At 36.9% G+C, this 16180-nt stretch overlaps 1 protein-coding gene across 3 annotated transcripts in view; it reads right to left on the reverse strand.

The window, feature by feature from the left end:
* Positions 1-16180, reverse strand: part of LOC128814074 (cadherin-7) — a 72088-nt gene that overhangs the window by 13007 nt on the left and 42901 nt on the right. For all 3 annotated transcript variants that reach the window (XM_053989647.1, XM_053989652.1, XM_053989662.1), the window contains 2 exons: positions 4591-4844; positions 732-868 (listed from right to left, as the gene is read on the reverse strand). In XM_053989647.1, the coding sequence (XP_053845622.1) occupies positions 732-868; positions 4591-4844 (391 nt within the window). The remainder of the gene's footprint in view (positions 1-731; positions 869-4590; positions 4845-16180) is intronic.

Below are 16180 nucleotides of genomic sequence, written 5' to 3' on the forward strand. Positions count from 1 at the left end.
CGCAACTCAAGAAGTGATGATTTTTACTATAGCAAGCCAGAGAATTGATAACTTTTTATTGTCACAGCCCAACACAGTAGTAATGAAGATGAAATTTGAAGATATAAATTCTTCAAATATAAAAGCACTTCACAAAATGTATTCAAAGCAGAAAAAGTTTGTTTTTGAACCTTCATTAGAATTCTTGTATGAACTTGAAGCATTACATTTTTAACACTTTTTATCTTACACCAGAAAAAGACACCAAATACAAATTAACTTCTACAATAGTAGTAGTATTTCCTGACTCTACCTTAGAGTCAGTAAAATGAAACCACATTAGCATTCACATCCCCTTTTCTTTATACCTTCTAAGAATGCTGTGGTTGACCAACAGCAATCAACTCTGAGTGCCCTCACTGAGATGGGGTAACCACCCTCCCCTATCTTCCATATCACCTTTCCTGTAATGACACTGAGTGTGAGACTGCTGACTTAACATATTTCATATTCCTTTGTACTTGTCTTTCAGAAGACAAAAGAATACACAAGGTGTAAAGCAAATGAAAGAGCAAACACCTAAACTGTTGTATTTTTAAATTATCATATAGATTTCTTTTGCATTAAGCAATATGTTACTTTTATCTGCCACAGTTTGCAACTGCCAGAATTTCTCTGAATGAAGCTCATCAAAACCAAGCCTGAAGCTTTACACACAAACTGTCAATAAAAATCTTTCTATGTATACTTACGACTTTCCATAGCCAAAACTGTGATATTATGAACAGCATTAGTTTCCCTGTCCAAAGATTTGGCAGTTGTAATGACTCCACTGTTGGCATCAATATTGAAATATCTCTCCAGATCTGTGTTTCGATCTATTGAATACCTAGGTAAAGGATGAAAGAAAATTTTACTTTATGCTCATTTACAGCATGTAAAAATCTTTCACAATTTCTTATTAGAGGGAAAGTGCTTCTGCTGTTTCCTTAGTTTGAGCATTGCTCAGTCCGGTTTCCCTGGGGCATTGAGTGAAGCAAAGGCGTTTGCAAAGGTGAGAGAATTACACAGTGACTTGTGCTGACAGTGGCGGGCTACACTCCCACAGTGTCCACTTAAGCGAGGTTATAGGTATTCCTCTGTCTTTTCTTTCTTCCTCTATGCTGTAAAACAAACTCAGGAATTAATCAAATAGCATCCTCCTGAGAGGCAGCTAAGGAAAAGGTGAGTTGGAATTTGCTACAAGGCTGTACCAGCCAGGCACTGATCCCATGGGGCTGGCAGCCTGAGCGTAGGGTTTTCTATCGCCAGCACAAGAGCCCCTGAGTCACCCAGAGCTTCAGGGGAAGGGGGGAAAAAGGAAAGATGATACAGCCTAGGGTCAAGGGATTGCATGTCATCACTGTCAGCTCACAGTGCTTTACTGTCATTAAACAAACACAGGTTCATGCCCTGAACTCTTTGGCTTAACACATCTTTACCTCCCAATTTGTTTTCGGAAGGGGAGCTCCTTAGGAGCTCCTTAGCAAGCTGAAAATAGCATAAGAGAAAAGGTCAAAACACCTGTGGATGATTTTCTTATATCCCTTTTGAGAGTAAGGGACAGCTCATTAGGCAGATTTAGATTTACAGCTAGAGTATTTTTGACATTAGATTTATAATTGGGTCAGATTCTTGCACTCTCATTTAGGTCAAGTATGTACTCCAGAGCACTTCCCTACACTCAGGATGAATTAAAATGTCTGAATTGGATCAAGTGTGATTGTTGCAGTTACTGACACACTTATGATATATTAGATTATTGATATAACATAAACCAAATTCTTTGTACAACGTGGAAAGAAAGAATTATGCAAGACAGTTAAAAAATGTGGCTTCCTAGACACAATGATCTTATGAAAATATTTGTTTGTTCTATGTTGTACTACACATCTTCTTTACTGTATTACTGTGTTTTTATCTTTTCCTCTTAACTGTATAATCTAAGTGCAGAGCCTTGTCACATAATTAGAATTGTTTACCTGTATTATGTCACAGTGAGAGAGAGAATAACAAGTCATAACAACAACACTAACAGCAGTTTTTGTGGATTACTACTTTCCCTCTTTCACTTTTTCTTTTCTTCTTTCATTTTGTCTTAACTGTAGGCCATTTTTCACTTTATTTCTTGCCAGCGCTGTTGTTTATTTGGTCAGCGGTGTTCTACAGCTGCTTTGAGGCTGGCAAGTTTCCCCATGAGACTATACCTGTCACCTCTGCTGTGTAGTCAATCTTGGCAGGCCTCTCAGCTGAGATTCAATCTCCTGCAGATTTCTCTTAGAAATCCTTAGATTTCCCAATTATTAAGACTATCATTATGCAACTTGAAGAGTCGAAGGAGGAGAAAGAGAAGAAGGAGAAAAGAAGGAGGAGATGGAGAGGTGAGAAATACAAAGAGGAAGAAAGCAGTAAAGGAGGGAGACAAGGAGGGAGAGAGGAAAAGAGGGTGGAAAAGCAAATAAGTTACATAAATTGGATGAGCTCCTTACGAAACAAGGAGAAAAATAATTCTATGAATAGGAAACAAGTAGTTTCCCTTCTTTATAAGCATTGTATCCATTCCCAAATTCTAAAAATAAAAATTTAAATATATTTAATCCTTTAATTCCTCACTGCCATAGTACTTGAAAATCTTTGAGCTGCAGGAGTTTTAAATCCTTTATTTAAGTTAGTTCAAACATCAATAGCTCTTTGGTACTTATGAGATAACCCCTTGTTTTCAAAACATTTATTATTTTCCCTAGTCCTTGGTATTGTCAAGGTTCTGCATCTGATCTTGTCATTTCAACATTTTCTGAGTTGTAACAAATCTAGTTTTTAATCAGTATCAATATAATCCAATGTTTGGAAGTTGGAATACTTATTTATAGATTAATAAACAGATCATGAAAAGTTTTATGCATTAATCCTCCTTAGCACATTCCAATTTTAGGTGAATCTGTCTCTGATGCATCAGAGCATATGTAGAACAGCTTTAAATTATATTATCTTTCAGTACTTTTGACCATGTACATAGCAGGTTCACAAGCACATAGATAAATCCTCACTACTTTTCTTTTTTCCCCTCCCTCAAATTCCAAGAAACTTTGATGCAGAAGGAATTTCAAGATGCTAGCAGGTGATATAATTTTTTTTTTTATGCTGGAATTGTAAAAATTAACCAGATCAAGGCCAATAAACTCATATTTATTTTTACAAAGGAGTCAAAAGCATTAATGACCTGCATTAATGGAATTGTGTTTAAGCCTATTCTTAATGATTCTGATAACCAGATATTATACACCAGATGCTAACATCAGTGCCAGAAAATACTGCCACAGCAAAGATAAATTTCACAAGTAAATCCATGGCAAACATTCATCTAGGACTTGTTTATACATTATAGGAATCAACTATTTTGAATATGTTGTAAATATATAACAAAAGAGATAGAACATTTGCGTCACCTTTAGGAGTGAAACATATGCTTTACTTTTGCAAAAGATCTCTGCTTTAGAAATTACACTTGATTCCCAAGTTCATTTTCAATGCATGAAAGACTTAACATTACCAAAACAAGTACCCACAAAGATCTTTCCTATGCATGCACTAAATGAGCAATAAAAACAAATGAAACTAAGCACTAACTTTTAATTGTGTATGAGTTCCTCCCCCTGCAGGTTTTAAATTCACAGAGTTCCTAAGTTATAACCATTACTCTCTAGATTCTTTGCTTGTTCCTTTGAGAATTAACACTCTGCATAGGAAAAATTACAAGTAGCTCATTTCTGGTGTAGCTAAGGTGGTGAGTCTTTGCCCTTGAGCTCTGACCTTAGATACAGGCAAACATAAGATTGAGAATTTGTGTTCTGTTATGGTTTCTTAATGATCTTAGACATTATATTGCGGAAGGTTTGAAGGTTTTTCAGACGTTGAAGACAAAGGAAGAGGGCCTTGACAGTTTATGAATCTCCAGTGATCACACCTCTTCCCATTCAAATGGAAGATGTTTGGCTGCAGTAAAATTTACAAAACCAAAGCCTTTAATAATTCTGACTAGAAGTGGATGCATCTCATCCTGTCAACTTTTCTCATGTGAAGAGTTTTTACGAATGTTTCCTGCTGTGGGACCTCCACTTCAGTTTCCTTGTGGGAATTTATGTCCTATTACATTCTGATTCCTAGTGCGCACAGACTATGAATCATTATTCAAGCATACGTGTATATTATAGATATAATTTTTGATCCTGGTTGATTTAAGAGAACATAACTTGCTATAGATAATAATAGACTCTTCCCAAGCATAAAGAGAAATAAATATGAGCATTATTTTTAGGTGATTTCTTTTTTTTTTGGGATTCTGAAACTATATCTTCTCTTCTTTGTTTCACAGAGATTTCAACTTTTTTTTTCTGAGGTTCTGTAGTTCAGATTATAAAAGTTAAACCATGCAAACTCAGAGAACATCTGAATGTCCCTCTGCAAGGGAATAAAACTTTTAATGACTTCCAGTGTAACCAAAGCCCCTCCCACCACAAGATGAACAACTTCAATGCAAAGGCTGAATAAATAATTAAGAACTCTTGCAATTACCTGACAGGACTATTTGAGGCATCTGGATCATGGGCTGCTACAGTTCCAATGATAGTGCCAACCTTTGCTGCTTCAGACACCACCATGGAGTACAGATGTGAAGTAAACACAGGTGGCTCATCGACATCCTCTACAATTATCTTCACTGTTGTCATATCACTGAAGGGTCCCAGACTCAGGAAACGAGGGTCAACATGCATATTGGCTGCTTCTATCCTCAAGGTATAGCTTGTCTTAGCTTCAAAATCCAGCTCCTATACAGGCGAAATTATTTGGAAATTTTATTATTCAGTGATGTTGACGCAAAACTGTTTTGCTTAAAACTTTCAGTAAGTATAAAATGAAAATAACTTTTCCATTTGTATACAACCATCACTTTTGACTGACTGACCACAGTTGATGGTTAATTTTTAGCTTTCTCAAAACACTATTTGCAGTGTCTCACTAGTGAATATTCTGCAATTACTTAAGTGATAAAGATAGTTCTATGTTGTGAGAGAAACAAATTTATAAGATAATTGCAAAACTTTCTGTAACTTCTATGAGGACCAGATTCTCACTGATTTTTTCACCATTGTGAATTAATACTTATTTTTGTCTTATTAATATTTCATCTAAGCTCATGGCAAATACAATGTGACATACTACCAAGATATAAGAACTCAATATAATCTTTACAGGTTACTTACAAGTGAAAACACCTCATTCAGAAAATTGTGGGTGGGATTCTTTTCTGTTTTAAATTTCTTTTGAATTTATTGATTTTTGCATAGTACTTGGATTGAATAAACAATCTTTTCTCCAAGCTCTTATAAATTTGTGTAGAAAATGTGGCAATGACTTAAACTACACTGTTTATATCACAATATTTTGTACTGAGATGCAGTCGGGAGATTGTTTTGGTTTGTTTTGTTTATTAAGCAAAATACATGTAATTTTTTTTTGCCTTCCTTCTGCTTTAATTTTCTTCAATGGAAGTACAGTTTCTTTTTGAATAAATACGGCATTAGAATCAAAAACTACTCCCTCAACAAATAAGACATCTGTGATCTGAGGACATTCAGATTCTTCAGAAAGAAGAAAATTTTATTTGAAGAAAGAATAATTGTAGCACACAGGCCATTACTGAAAAAAAAATCAAGTTAATATTAAAACCTTTTACGCTGTATCTATAATCTTAGTTTGTCAGCTTGCACCAAACATCCAACTAACTATTCCTTTGTAATTCCAAGTTTAATCATTTAAAAGCAGCAGCAAAATACTGAAGCACTTCCAAAGCTGCAGTCTGGTTACTCAACTATGTCTTCAAACTATAATTCCAAGTGTATAAAACAGATTAAAAATGTTTTTCTGCAGTTCTGCTACTGAATACATCACAGGGATCTGAGATGTGCTTGCAAATTAATCCTCCAGTATCTGCAAAACATTCCAGTATTCACTCAGAGGAGCAGCAGAGGTGAAACACACATCTGTTGACCTACAAGGGCCTAAGTTCTCCATCTAGTTACAGTCAGATAAATCCCAAATGAGCATCTTAAAGTCAGCGATTATGTTGATGCGATAATACAGCTGCAAACAGTCTAGATTTAAACATGAAAAAGAAACTGCAGCACAACACACTCAGAAAGGCACTGAACTTCTACAAACTCTATGTGGCAGCAAAAGGCTTCTCCAAATGGGAATACTTGTGATCCTCATATTATGCAAGCACGCACTTCTTGCATTGAATCAAAGCTGCAATATTCACAGCTCTTGGAAAACATGCTGAAATAGAAAGTTTCTCTGGATATTATTCACTGTACTGGATACAACTGGTCAGCATTCATTAGTAAAGCATGTTTATTAGGTTTTTTTTATTTTCACCTTGGTTTTATATTTAAAGGACAATGCATGTGTTGTGAAACAACCTCAGAGCCATAATGCAAATGCAATGTGATGTTGGAATGATGAAAAATGCTTCAGCAACTTCATTCTGTGGTGATAACAATTAGGCAAGTCATATGACCATATGAGTAGTAAGGTTAAAGAGTGGATAAACTCTTAAGACATCTTAAGACATTGTATTATCTAATAAAAGCAAACTATTAATTAAAAATTATGACCTAAAAAATCAGCTTAATAAATAAAGAAATGGTAACCCAAAAAATGTGAAAGGCAAAAGGCTAACATTTGTTGAACTAAAAAAAAACAAAAATAAAACCAAAAAAACCCACTAAAACCAAAACTCCTCCTCAATAAACAAAACCACTGACCCTTTTGTAAACAGTATATTTTCAGTCAGAATGTACAAAAGTGTGTAGTGGAGAATGGAAAGCTAATTTATCCTCGGTATCTGTTGAAATTGGATGATTGAGATTACAGTGATACCTAATCAAACACATAGAAATTTATCATGAGACTGCAGAAAAGATAGCAGCTTCTGATACACTAATGTCAACAGCACAGTCCTTCAAAGTAAAAAGAATTATGAAATTTCTGATTTAATAGACAAGATTTATACCATACATGTAATTGAAAAAAATATATAAATTTTAATTTTGTTTTAATACAAAATTAATTTGCACATACAATAAAATTTGCACAACAAAAAATAAATACTATTTAAATTAATTTTAAGACACTCCCATGGCTCTATATTGATTAAAGGATGCTACTTTAGATCTTTATTAACTGAAATCATAAAGTGTTTTTTCATATAAATGTTTATCATGAAGGAATGTTAGACTAGTAGGGAAATCACCAAAATATACACTCATGAGTAAAGTATTTCCTCATAGAAAAGGATGAAAAACTAACATGGTGTAGATAGATATTCTAAACAGTCTTACTTAGTGTGCATGTTCAACCTTCTCTAACTTACATCTGAGAAAACCACCATATGGTCCTTAGTGTGATTGTAGCAAAATTCTTCCAGGAAAGATATCAGCTGGTGAATGTCTGTTTTTCACCAGTCACTAGTAAGGAAATCTCAGTAACTGAAAGAAGTAAACATCTGCTCTCAGCAACATCAATCCTTCCACAGGATTCCCTCAGATATCTTCTGGTACCCAATGCTGCTGGCAGCATTCAAAATGGATAAGGATTCTTGTTAATGAAAAATAAATAAATATTTTTTTAAAATCTAATCTATGTACATATACAGTGGAGACAGTGTTTAGGAGAGGGTAATTATGGATGGATAAATGGATTTTACAGTATCAAGTGATTTTATTGCAGTGGCAATAATGTTATATTCAATTCTTTCTAGCAGAGCCTGTCTTCTGTGACGTGTGGTAATGTCTACAACAGCTACAGTCATCACCTTCAATCTGTTGCTCTGAGGTATACAACCTCAGATCCTATGGGGAATACAGAGGTATCAATCAGAGTTTGAGGCAGAATATAATCTGGGAAAAACAAGCAAAATATCTAAGATATGATTAATGTACAAGAGCTCTTGACCTGGCATAAATATTTCAACATTTCTCAGATAATATAATGAAGAAATTGCATGCTACACACACTAATGAAAGACAGAGAAAGTGGTCTGAAATATTTTCTTTTTCTGTTTCTTCTTATCTAATTATCATTGGTGTCTGTTTTACAGACAGCATTATTTAAATGGCTTTTGGATCATGCCTTCATTGTTTCTTGCTATAACAAAAGCACAAGACTCCAGTGATGGAACTCCAAGTTAACAGACTGCAAATCACTATATCAATGGTGAAGGTTAAACGGACAACATATACTTCCCGTCCTTCAGTACAGTGAATAGAGCTTAACAGCTTCATTAATATCTGTGCATTACTATTATCTGATTAGATCCTGTGCAGGATCCATAATCTTTCCTTTTGTGAGGCCTGTCTTTATTTCTTTTCCTTTTATGGGGTAAGAATTTTATCCTCTCTGAAGGAAATTGCAAAACAAGTCTTCTATTTTAGAGAGGCTGGATATAAAGTTATAACTCACAGAAAGCCCATTTTTATAATGTTCATTTTTATTGTATGGTAACTTTGTAATAATGTACTTTTCAGAGGTGAAAATCCCATTTTTAAGTCCAGTTGAGGTTTTACATTGAAAACTGCAGTACATCAAACAAATGCACACAATCTCTCAAAGGAACCAGGGAAGCTTCAAGTTCTTACATTGTAAACTCTGTTATAGAATTGAAAGAAAAATTTATAGCTAAAAAAAAAGAATTGTTAACAGTAACGGAAAGATAGCTTTTCACTCAAAAGCTTATGCATAAACCCTCTCCTTCTCCCAACTCCATTTTATAATTGCCAGTATTGCTTTTAGAATGAACTCAGGTTTTAAAATAATCTCTTAGCAGTCAATTTCCATGAGAAAGTACTTTATAACATTATTTTTTCTCTTTAACATGCATACCTGTTAATGGTATTGTGGTGGGGCTTTGTATTGAGGGTAGAAATGAAGGCAAAGTGAGTAAGAACTCTGCCATGGGAAATCTTAATGCTTGTCACTTTCTGCAGTAAGACATTGCAACCCTTACTTCGCAGAGTATTTAGGGGTCTTCGGTCTTTTTTTCCCCCCCACTTTAATCCACGAAAATCTCTCCATAGACTTCCAAATAGTTTGAATCAGGTCTCATAACATTTCAAAAGGTCACATATGATACATTAAAAAAATATACCTTGCAGCCTTTTTTTATTATTAAATTACCATAACTACTTTAAGTATGAAATATTTGGTAAAAGTGTAGGTGGATATAGAGAATCATGTTTTTATCTTTAGATATTTTGCTACTAAGCTATTAATATTACTGAAGTCTAACTTTAGCCTGCAGCTTTGTGGATAAAGTGAGATCTGTACTTAAATGATGCTTTTTTTAGTACACTGTTTCTAGGAATAGTGCTTTGGAAACCACAAGAAATAATGTTTTGTGTATGTACTTTGCTTCGAAAGCAAAGCCAAGACTCCATTCATGTGTATTAAAATTTGATTCTGTCAAAAATCAACATGAATTTGCTTCAAAATTGTACATAGCTTTGCATGGACCTTTCAAAATCTGTTGTATTAAGTGACTGAATCATCATTTGCTTCCATAAATATTTCTTCAATTCTAAGGTTTCTACTGCAGAGGAAAATCTGACACATTTTTTAAAACTCCAATATATGCAGAAAAATTACGCTTTTTCTCCAAACACCCTCAGCACTGTGAAATTGAGTTATGCAAATGATCTGAGTCCTTACTAACAGAGCATTGATAGCAGTATGTAAATTACAAATGAAACCACAGGAAGGAATTGATCCTACTCTACAGATGGAGAACTGAGTCACAGTGTGAGCGAAGAAAAAATTTTGAGATACTTCTAAGAAATATAAATGCCTGATTTCTGTTCATAAACTCTACAACTCTTTTTTTTCTGAAAAGATCACATAAGATGGACGTTTTGCTAAATCCAGCTTAAAGGCAACTTACACATCTAGTTTAGTTTGACTTTGGAATTGGCAGCCCATGCCTTCGACCTGTGCACTTTTCACACTTTTGAGTTAGAAACTGGACAGGCTCAGAGAGCTGGTAGTGAGTGTAGTTACATTCAGTTGCCATCCCATCACCAGTGGTGTTCCCAGGGCTCAGTGTTCAGTCCCGTCCTGTTTAATACCTGTAAGTAATTTGGACAGGGGGAACGAGTGCACCTCAGTAAGTTTGCAGACAACAATAAGTTGGGTGGGAATGTTGATCTGCTGAAGGGCAGGAAGGCTTTGCAGACAAGCTGGATCAATGGGCTGGATCAATGGGCTGAGGTCAGTTGTGTGAGTTTCAACAATAAAAGTGCAGGCTTCTGCACCTGAGTGACAACAATCCCTGCAGTGCTACAGGCTGGGGGCAGAGTGGCTGCAAAACTGCCCATCAGAAAAGAACATGGGAATGTTGATCATGAGCCAGCGTGTGCCCACATGCTTCAGAAGGCCAATGGCTTGTATCAAACCAGTGTGTCTGGAGGGACAAGGGCAGTGACTGCCCCACTGTACTTGGCATGGGTGAGACCACACCTTGAGTCCTGTGTCCAGTTTTGGGCCCGTATTCAGGAGGTGTTGGAGTGTAGGGAGAAGGGCAATGGAGTTGGTGAAGGGTCTAGATGATAAGTTGTGTAAGGAGTGTCTGAAGGAACTGGGGTTGTTTAGCCTGGAGAAAAGGAGGCTCAGAAGGAACTTTATTTTCTACAACTACCTAAAAAGAGATTGTAGTGAGGTGAGGGTCAGCCTCTTCTCCCAGGTAACTAGGGATAGTACAAGACAACACAGCCACAAGATGTGACAGGTGAAGGTTCAGGCTGGACATCAGAAAGACTGTTTTTCACTGAAAGGGTACTTAAGCATAGAAACTGACTGCCATGGGGATCATCATCCCTGGAAGTGTTCAAGAAATGACTGGATGTGCCACTGTAGTTTAACTGACACGGTGGTGTTTGATCAAAGACTGGACTTGATGAATTTGGAGGTCTATTCCAACCTTAATGATGCTATCTTATGATTCTGTTCTCTTCTATTCTGTTCTATTTTATGAATTACCACAGAGACTGTGCTAGAGTGCAGAGATTAGCCAAACTCACATTATTTGCAACATCAGAATTGTAGCATGAACTTCTCCGAACAGGACAAAAATAAAAAAGATTTCTTCTGTTTCATTTGACAAGTGAGAACTTTTCATTTATTTGTTAGTATTATTTAACAAAAGAGAAAGCGATTAAATGAAGAAGTAGGAAGATTTCCACAGGGATTTGAAACTGCTAGGCAACAAATTGTATGAATATAGTAGGTTACAGGAAAATTATCTTTCCTACTACTTTTCCACCCTTTGTTTAAGATGAGAATACTACTTATGGGTCTCATTCACTTGTTATTTATAACGACTTCTGAAGAAAGAAGAAAGACAAAGAAAGTCAAAATTTGTCTACTAGAATTTTTCATATCCTATTTCAGGTAATGAAATAGCTGAAAATAGCCTAAAATTGATTTACACACTTTTATAAACCATCGTAGATACATGCTGGATACATGTTTTGCACATGAAATTGGTTAATGTATTGCCGAAGAGAGTAGATTATTTTTTTTTAGTGCCAATAACCAAGTAAATGGTTCAAAACTGTTTTACTAGCTTCTGTCATCAGATGATCTTTTAGCTTCTCTGTTGCATCCCGGGTTTGGGTTCAGATTAGGGGTTCTGATATATGTTAGTTAGCCGGTTCAGTGTACCCCTGTGTACCCTCATGTTCCCCCCGCGGTGTTTCGCTCCGGGTCACTTACCATTGGAGCATCACCATGCCAGTCTTGTGGTCACCCCCCTGTCCACTCCTGAGAGTTCTGTGTCTGTTACCCCGTCCCTGCATTCCCTATTCGTCCCGGAACCCTGTACACACCCCTGTTGTGTCCCCATCGGTTACCGTAGTCCACGTCACTCCCCCGTTGTCTGTCCCCATTGAGGGAGGGGGGCTTCCGCCCCCATTGGCCCACCCCCTATAAAACCCTACGCGCCCTCGGTCCCGTCACCATTTTGTCCATGCAGCACTAGAGAGTGGCCGCTGTTCTCCATCACAGCTCCACGTGACAATAAAAGCTCTCCAGCCAGCTGCGAGGACAAGGTGCACCTCCTTCACCTCTCTGCCTCACCCCAGCGCCGGCCACGGAGCGTGGCCAGCCCCCGCTGGTGTGCTGAATGCCACAGCGCCCGGGCCACGCGGCATCCCAGTCCCACCGAGAAACAGCGCCTTTAGCCGGGCTCTCCAGAGCTGCCCGGGACTGGGGAAAACAACGCAACGCCTCACTTCTCTAATCTTACAAAAACCAATTCTACCCAAACATAACCTGCTGTCATTATGTAAGCCATAAATTAATGAACAAAATTAGTCCTTGTCCCAAATATTTTAAAAATGCTGTGTGTGAGGGTTTTTGTTTATTTGTTTTTGTTTGATTGGTTTATTTGGGTTTGGGTTTTTTTGGTGGGGGGTGGTGGTTTTTTGTTTCGAAGGAGCTTAAGCAACTTCCTGAAATACATGAACTACTTACTTCATTCATTTAATTATGATTCAAGTATCCTAACTGGGATAAAATAAAATAAGATGCAATGAGTATATGAGAGTCCATACGGCTGTAAAAGCTCTACAGTGATAGAAGCACACGTGCTTCTTAGTTGTGCTGCATAAGGTATAGTACAACCCTACTCTTTATTCTTGGAAAGGACAAAGACCAAGTAGATAGAGACACAGAGAAAGCATTCTTCCCTTGTCTGCTTCCATATGGTCACAAGAATAATTACAGGAGTGCCAGACTATTGCCAAAATGTTATTTTGAGCTGAGGTTTAGTCTAGTAGTTAATCTACACTGACATTAGGCACTAGGTAGTAACAGTACTAGCATGTTCAGGGACAAGTAATCCCTAGTCCTGCCATGGCTCTAAGAACTATGAGTAGAACTACCACTACTATTCAGAAAACAGCACTGTTCTAAAAATGTTAGAGAAAAATCCAGCCTGAATAAACTATGCAAGCCAGAGAGATATCTGGGTTTATAGTAGGGCAGAAGAGTTATAAAGGAAGGAATACACTCCATATATTTCAAAGAAAATCAGTATTAGTAGTAAAAACACAATTTTTTTTTTTTTTTTTTGCTGACTCGTGATGTTATGAAGTACAGAGAAGAAACTTGTTCAAACAGGCATGGAAAACAATCCAAAACAAAGAATTAAGCATACCCAAATCTGTTCATCAGTAATCTTGAGATACACCTTACCATGTAACACTTTTGTCATTCTAATATCATGGTACTTGGTGTTTCTCTGTTTCAAACCAGATCAGTTTCCTGCAATTTTTGCTCATCCCTGGGCATTTTTCTTTAATATTCCATAAAATGAGTGTTGTGGAATAAAAATAAAAAAGAATATAAAAATCTATCTTTACATGGTGAATTCTTAAATCTCACTTGTCTTCCTGCAATTTTCTTTTCTTTCTTACAAAAACTCTCTTTTTTTAAAATTTAATGCTACTTATGTGTTAAAAGAAGTGTTAGTTTTGAGTGAGGAAGTCAACTTTCGAAGTTGTCTTGAAGTGGTTATACTTCTAAAAACAGAATGCAAAATCCTCAGCTTGTGTGTGGAACTCGGATAACCAGGTGCCAAACTTTCTCCAACACCCAGCACAAAAATGAATGGAGAAGTGCCTTCAGCTGCTCAGTTACTGCCGGTGATTTTCATGCCCAGCCTGCTGAGCTTTATGTACAATTGCAGCAGAAGTACACAAAACTAAAGCACCCATTTGCATTTAGAACCAAAGCGTGCCTTTTCATTAGTCTTTGCCTTGGCATTTTACTGCCTGATGTGTACACAGACATGACATCTAAGCATATCAATAATCAGAATTTGAAAAGGATAGGCTTGCATTTTGAGGCTGAGCTGTTTCTCAATACCTCAGCTGATTTTAGGGCATGAAAAGGAGAAAGATCACTCCATAGTGATCTGGCAGGTAAGGCTCAATGATTGAAACCTACTTAACCTGCATACGCAGTTATTAATAATGGTCTTTAATTCAATTTATTGTCCAGAAGACAGTGCAGTTGCCTGTTAGGCACTGTGCCTCAGCTCCTCACTTCTATCCTAGACAATGCTCTCAACAAGGCTGGCAGGGAGGGTCTTTCAGCACTGGGCAAAGCACAAGGTTCCCTGGAGTCAAAATGAAAAGCTAAGGACATCCTGAGGTTTGAGGGTGGCCCTCACTGTGAGGAATCACCTTTGGGTATGTCAGAATGTGTCGGGTTTGGGTGAAGGGCAGTCAATTTTCCCCACAGCAGAACAGTGCTGTGCTTTGCATTGGTAGCTGGAAAGGTATTGACAATATGCCAGTTTCTGGCTACTGCCAAGCAGTGCTGGCACAGCATCAGTGCTGTCTCTCCAACATTTCCCACACAGATGGGCAAGATCTTGGGAGGAGGCACAGCCAGAACAGTAGACCCAAATGGACCAAAGAGATATTCCATGCCACAGGGTGTCTGCTCAGATATAAAACCTAAGAGAAAGGCGAGGGTTGGAATGGGGGAGTGAGCATTCATTATTTACAACCTTTGCCTTCTGAAGCAAATGCAACCTGAACTGAAGCCCTGCTTCCCAGGAAGTGGCCAGGCATCTCCATAAGGAATAAAATCTTCTGTTTTTTCGTTTTGCTTGGCATGCATGTGACCTTCAGTTTTGCTTTCATAAATTGCTCTTATCTTGAACCACAAGGTTTTCTCCATCTTATTTTCTCACACTGTCCTGCTGAAAAGGGGATGATAGACTAGTTTGGTGGGCACCTTGCACTAGCCAAGGACTACCTACCATACAGAGGAAAAGAAGTCAAAAATTGTAGGAAAATTAGAGAAAATTTAACAAGTCAAATTTAACAATTTAAGAAGTCTTAAGTCTTGTGTCAAAATATAGAAGTATGTAGGTACAAAAATTAAATAACAGATTAGACCATTTGATCAGGTCAAATATTTGTACCTTTTTAATGTAGTCTAACAGCTATTTCATAGAGCACTTCTCTGGACAAATATTCAGTATTGAAAAGTCCAGTTCAGCTCCCTAGCTAAAATTATTATAGAAATAATAAATGTCAATTATTTGGTCCACTGTATAGCACTGAAATCAGGATATTCGAGGAATAAATACCATGATTACAAAATCATAAAAAAAAAAAAAAAAGAAAAAATGGAAATGAACTCACTAGTTCTCATATTAGATCACTGAAGATCCTGACTGATTCAGTGTTGCTCATTGTGGCACTGGTAAATGTTCTGTATCTAGGACAGGCACATTTCTCCCAAATCATTGCCCAAAAACTTTAAATGAGCAAACTGAAGAAGCCACACTGAATTTGGCTGTTGAACAAAAAGACTACTAACTTTTCATCACTCGTATTTCAAATGTACTAAGCAGAAGTACATTTTGTAAGAAGCCTAAGATGGATGTTTTTTCCTTGAAAAAAGATTCACATTACACATACTTCAAGGGTGAACATACTTCATTTGTTGTGACATCTCTTGATGATTACCAGCTCTCAACAGGTGTTAAGGACATCAGAAAGTTAGCCCTTTGATTTGCAACATCTTGCACTCTTAACTTCTTTCAAAGGAGAACTATAACTTAAGCTTTATATTGCTTGAAGAAGAAACTGATACATCAGAGAAGGGAAAAAAAACTCCAACAAGACAAGACAAAAAAGCTCCCCCCAGCTGATAGGTGAAGTTTACAAAGATTAAAGAATATATAGTTTACAAAGATTAAAGAATATATAGGAAGAAAAATATGTTGTGGAATAATATTAAGTACAAACATAGGTCCTTTCTTGGAAACATAGGTACATGTATTCCAAAATGCCAAATCATTTCCACACATTAAGGATATTAAATTGTTGAGGAATCCATGCAGTGTAGGTAGCTGGGTAAGCAGCTGCAGTGGGAGCTGCAGGTTGAGCTCTGGGTGGGAAGCCCAGGCTGTGAAATACCACCCCTTGCATAACAAAGGTCACAGGGACCTTGCCAAGCATTCACAAATTAAGATTAAGAAATTATATGAGAGGTTCTCCTAAGGTGTTGTATTTCTTTTATTGTTCAAAAA

The sequence above is a fragment of the Vidua macroura genome, chromosome 1 (assembly GCF_024509145.1).
Source record: "Vidua macroura isolate BioBank_ID:100142 chromosome 1, ASM2450914v1, whole genome shotgun sequence".
Classification (NCBI taxonomy): domain Eukaryota; kingdom Metazoa; phylum Chordata; class Aves; order Passeriformes; family Viduidae; genus Vidua; species Vidua macroura.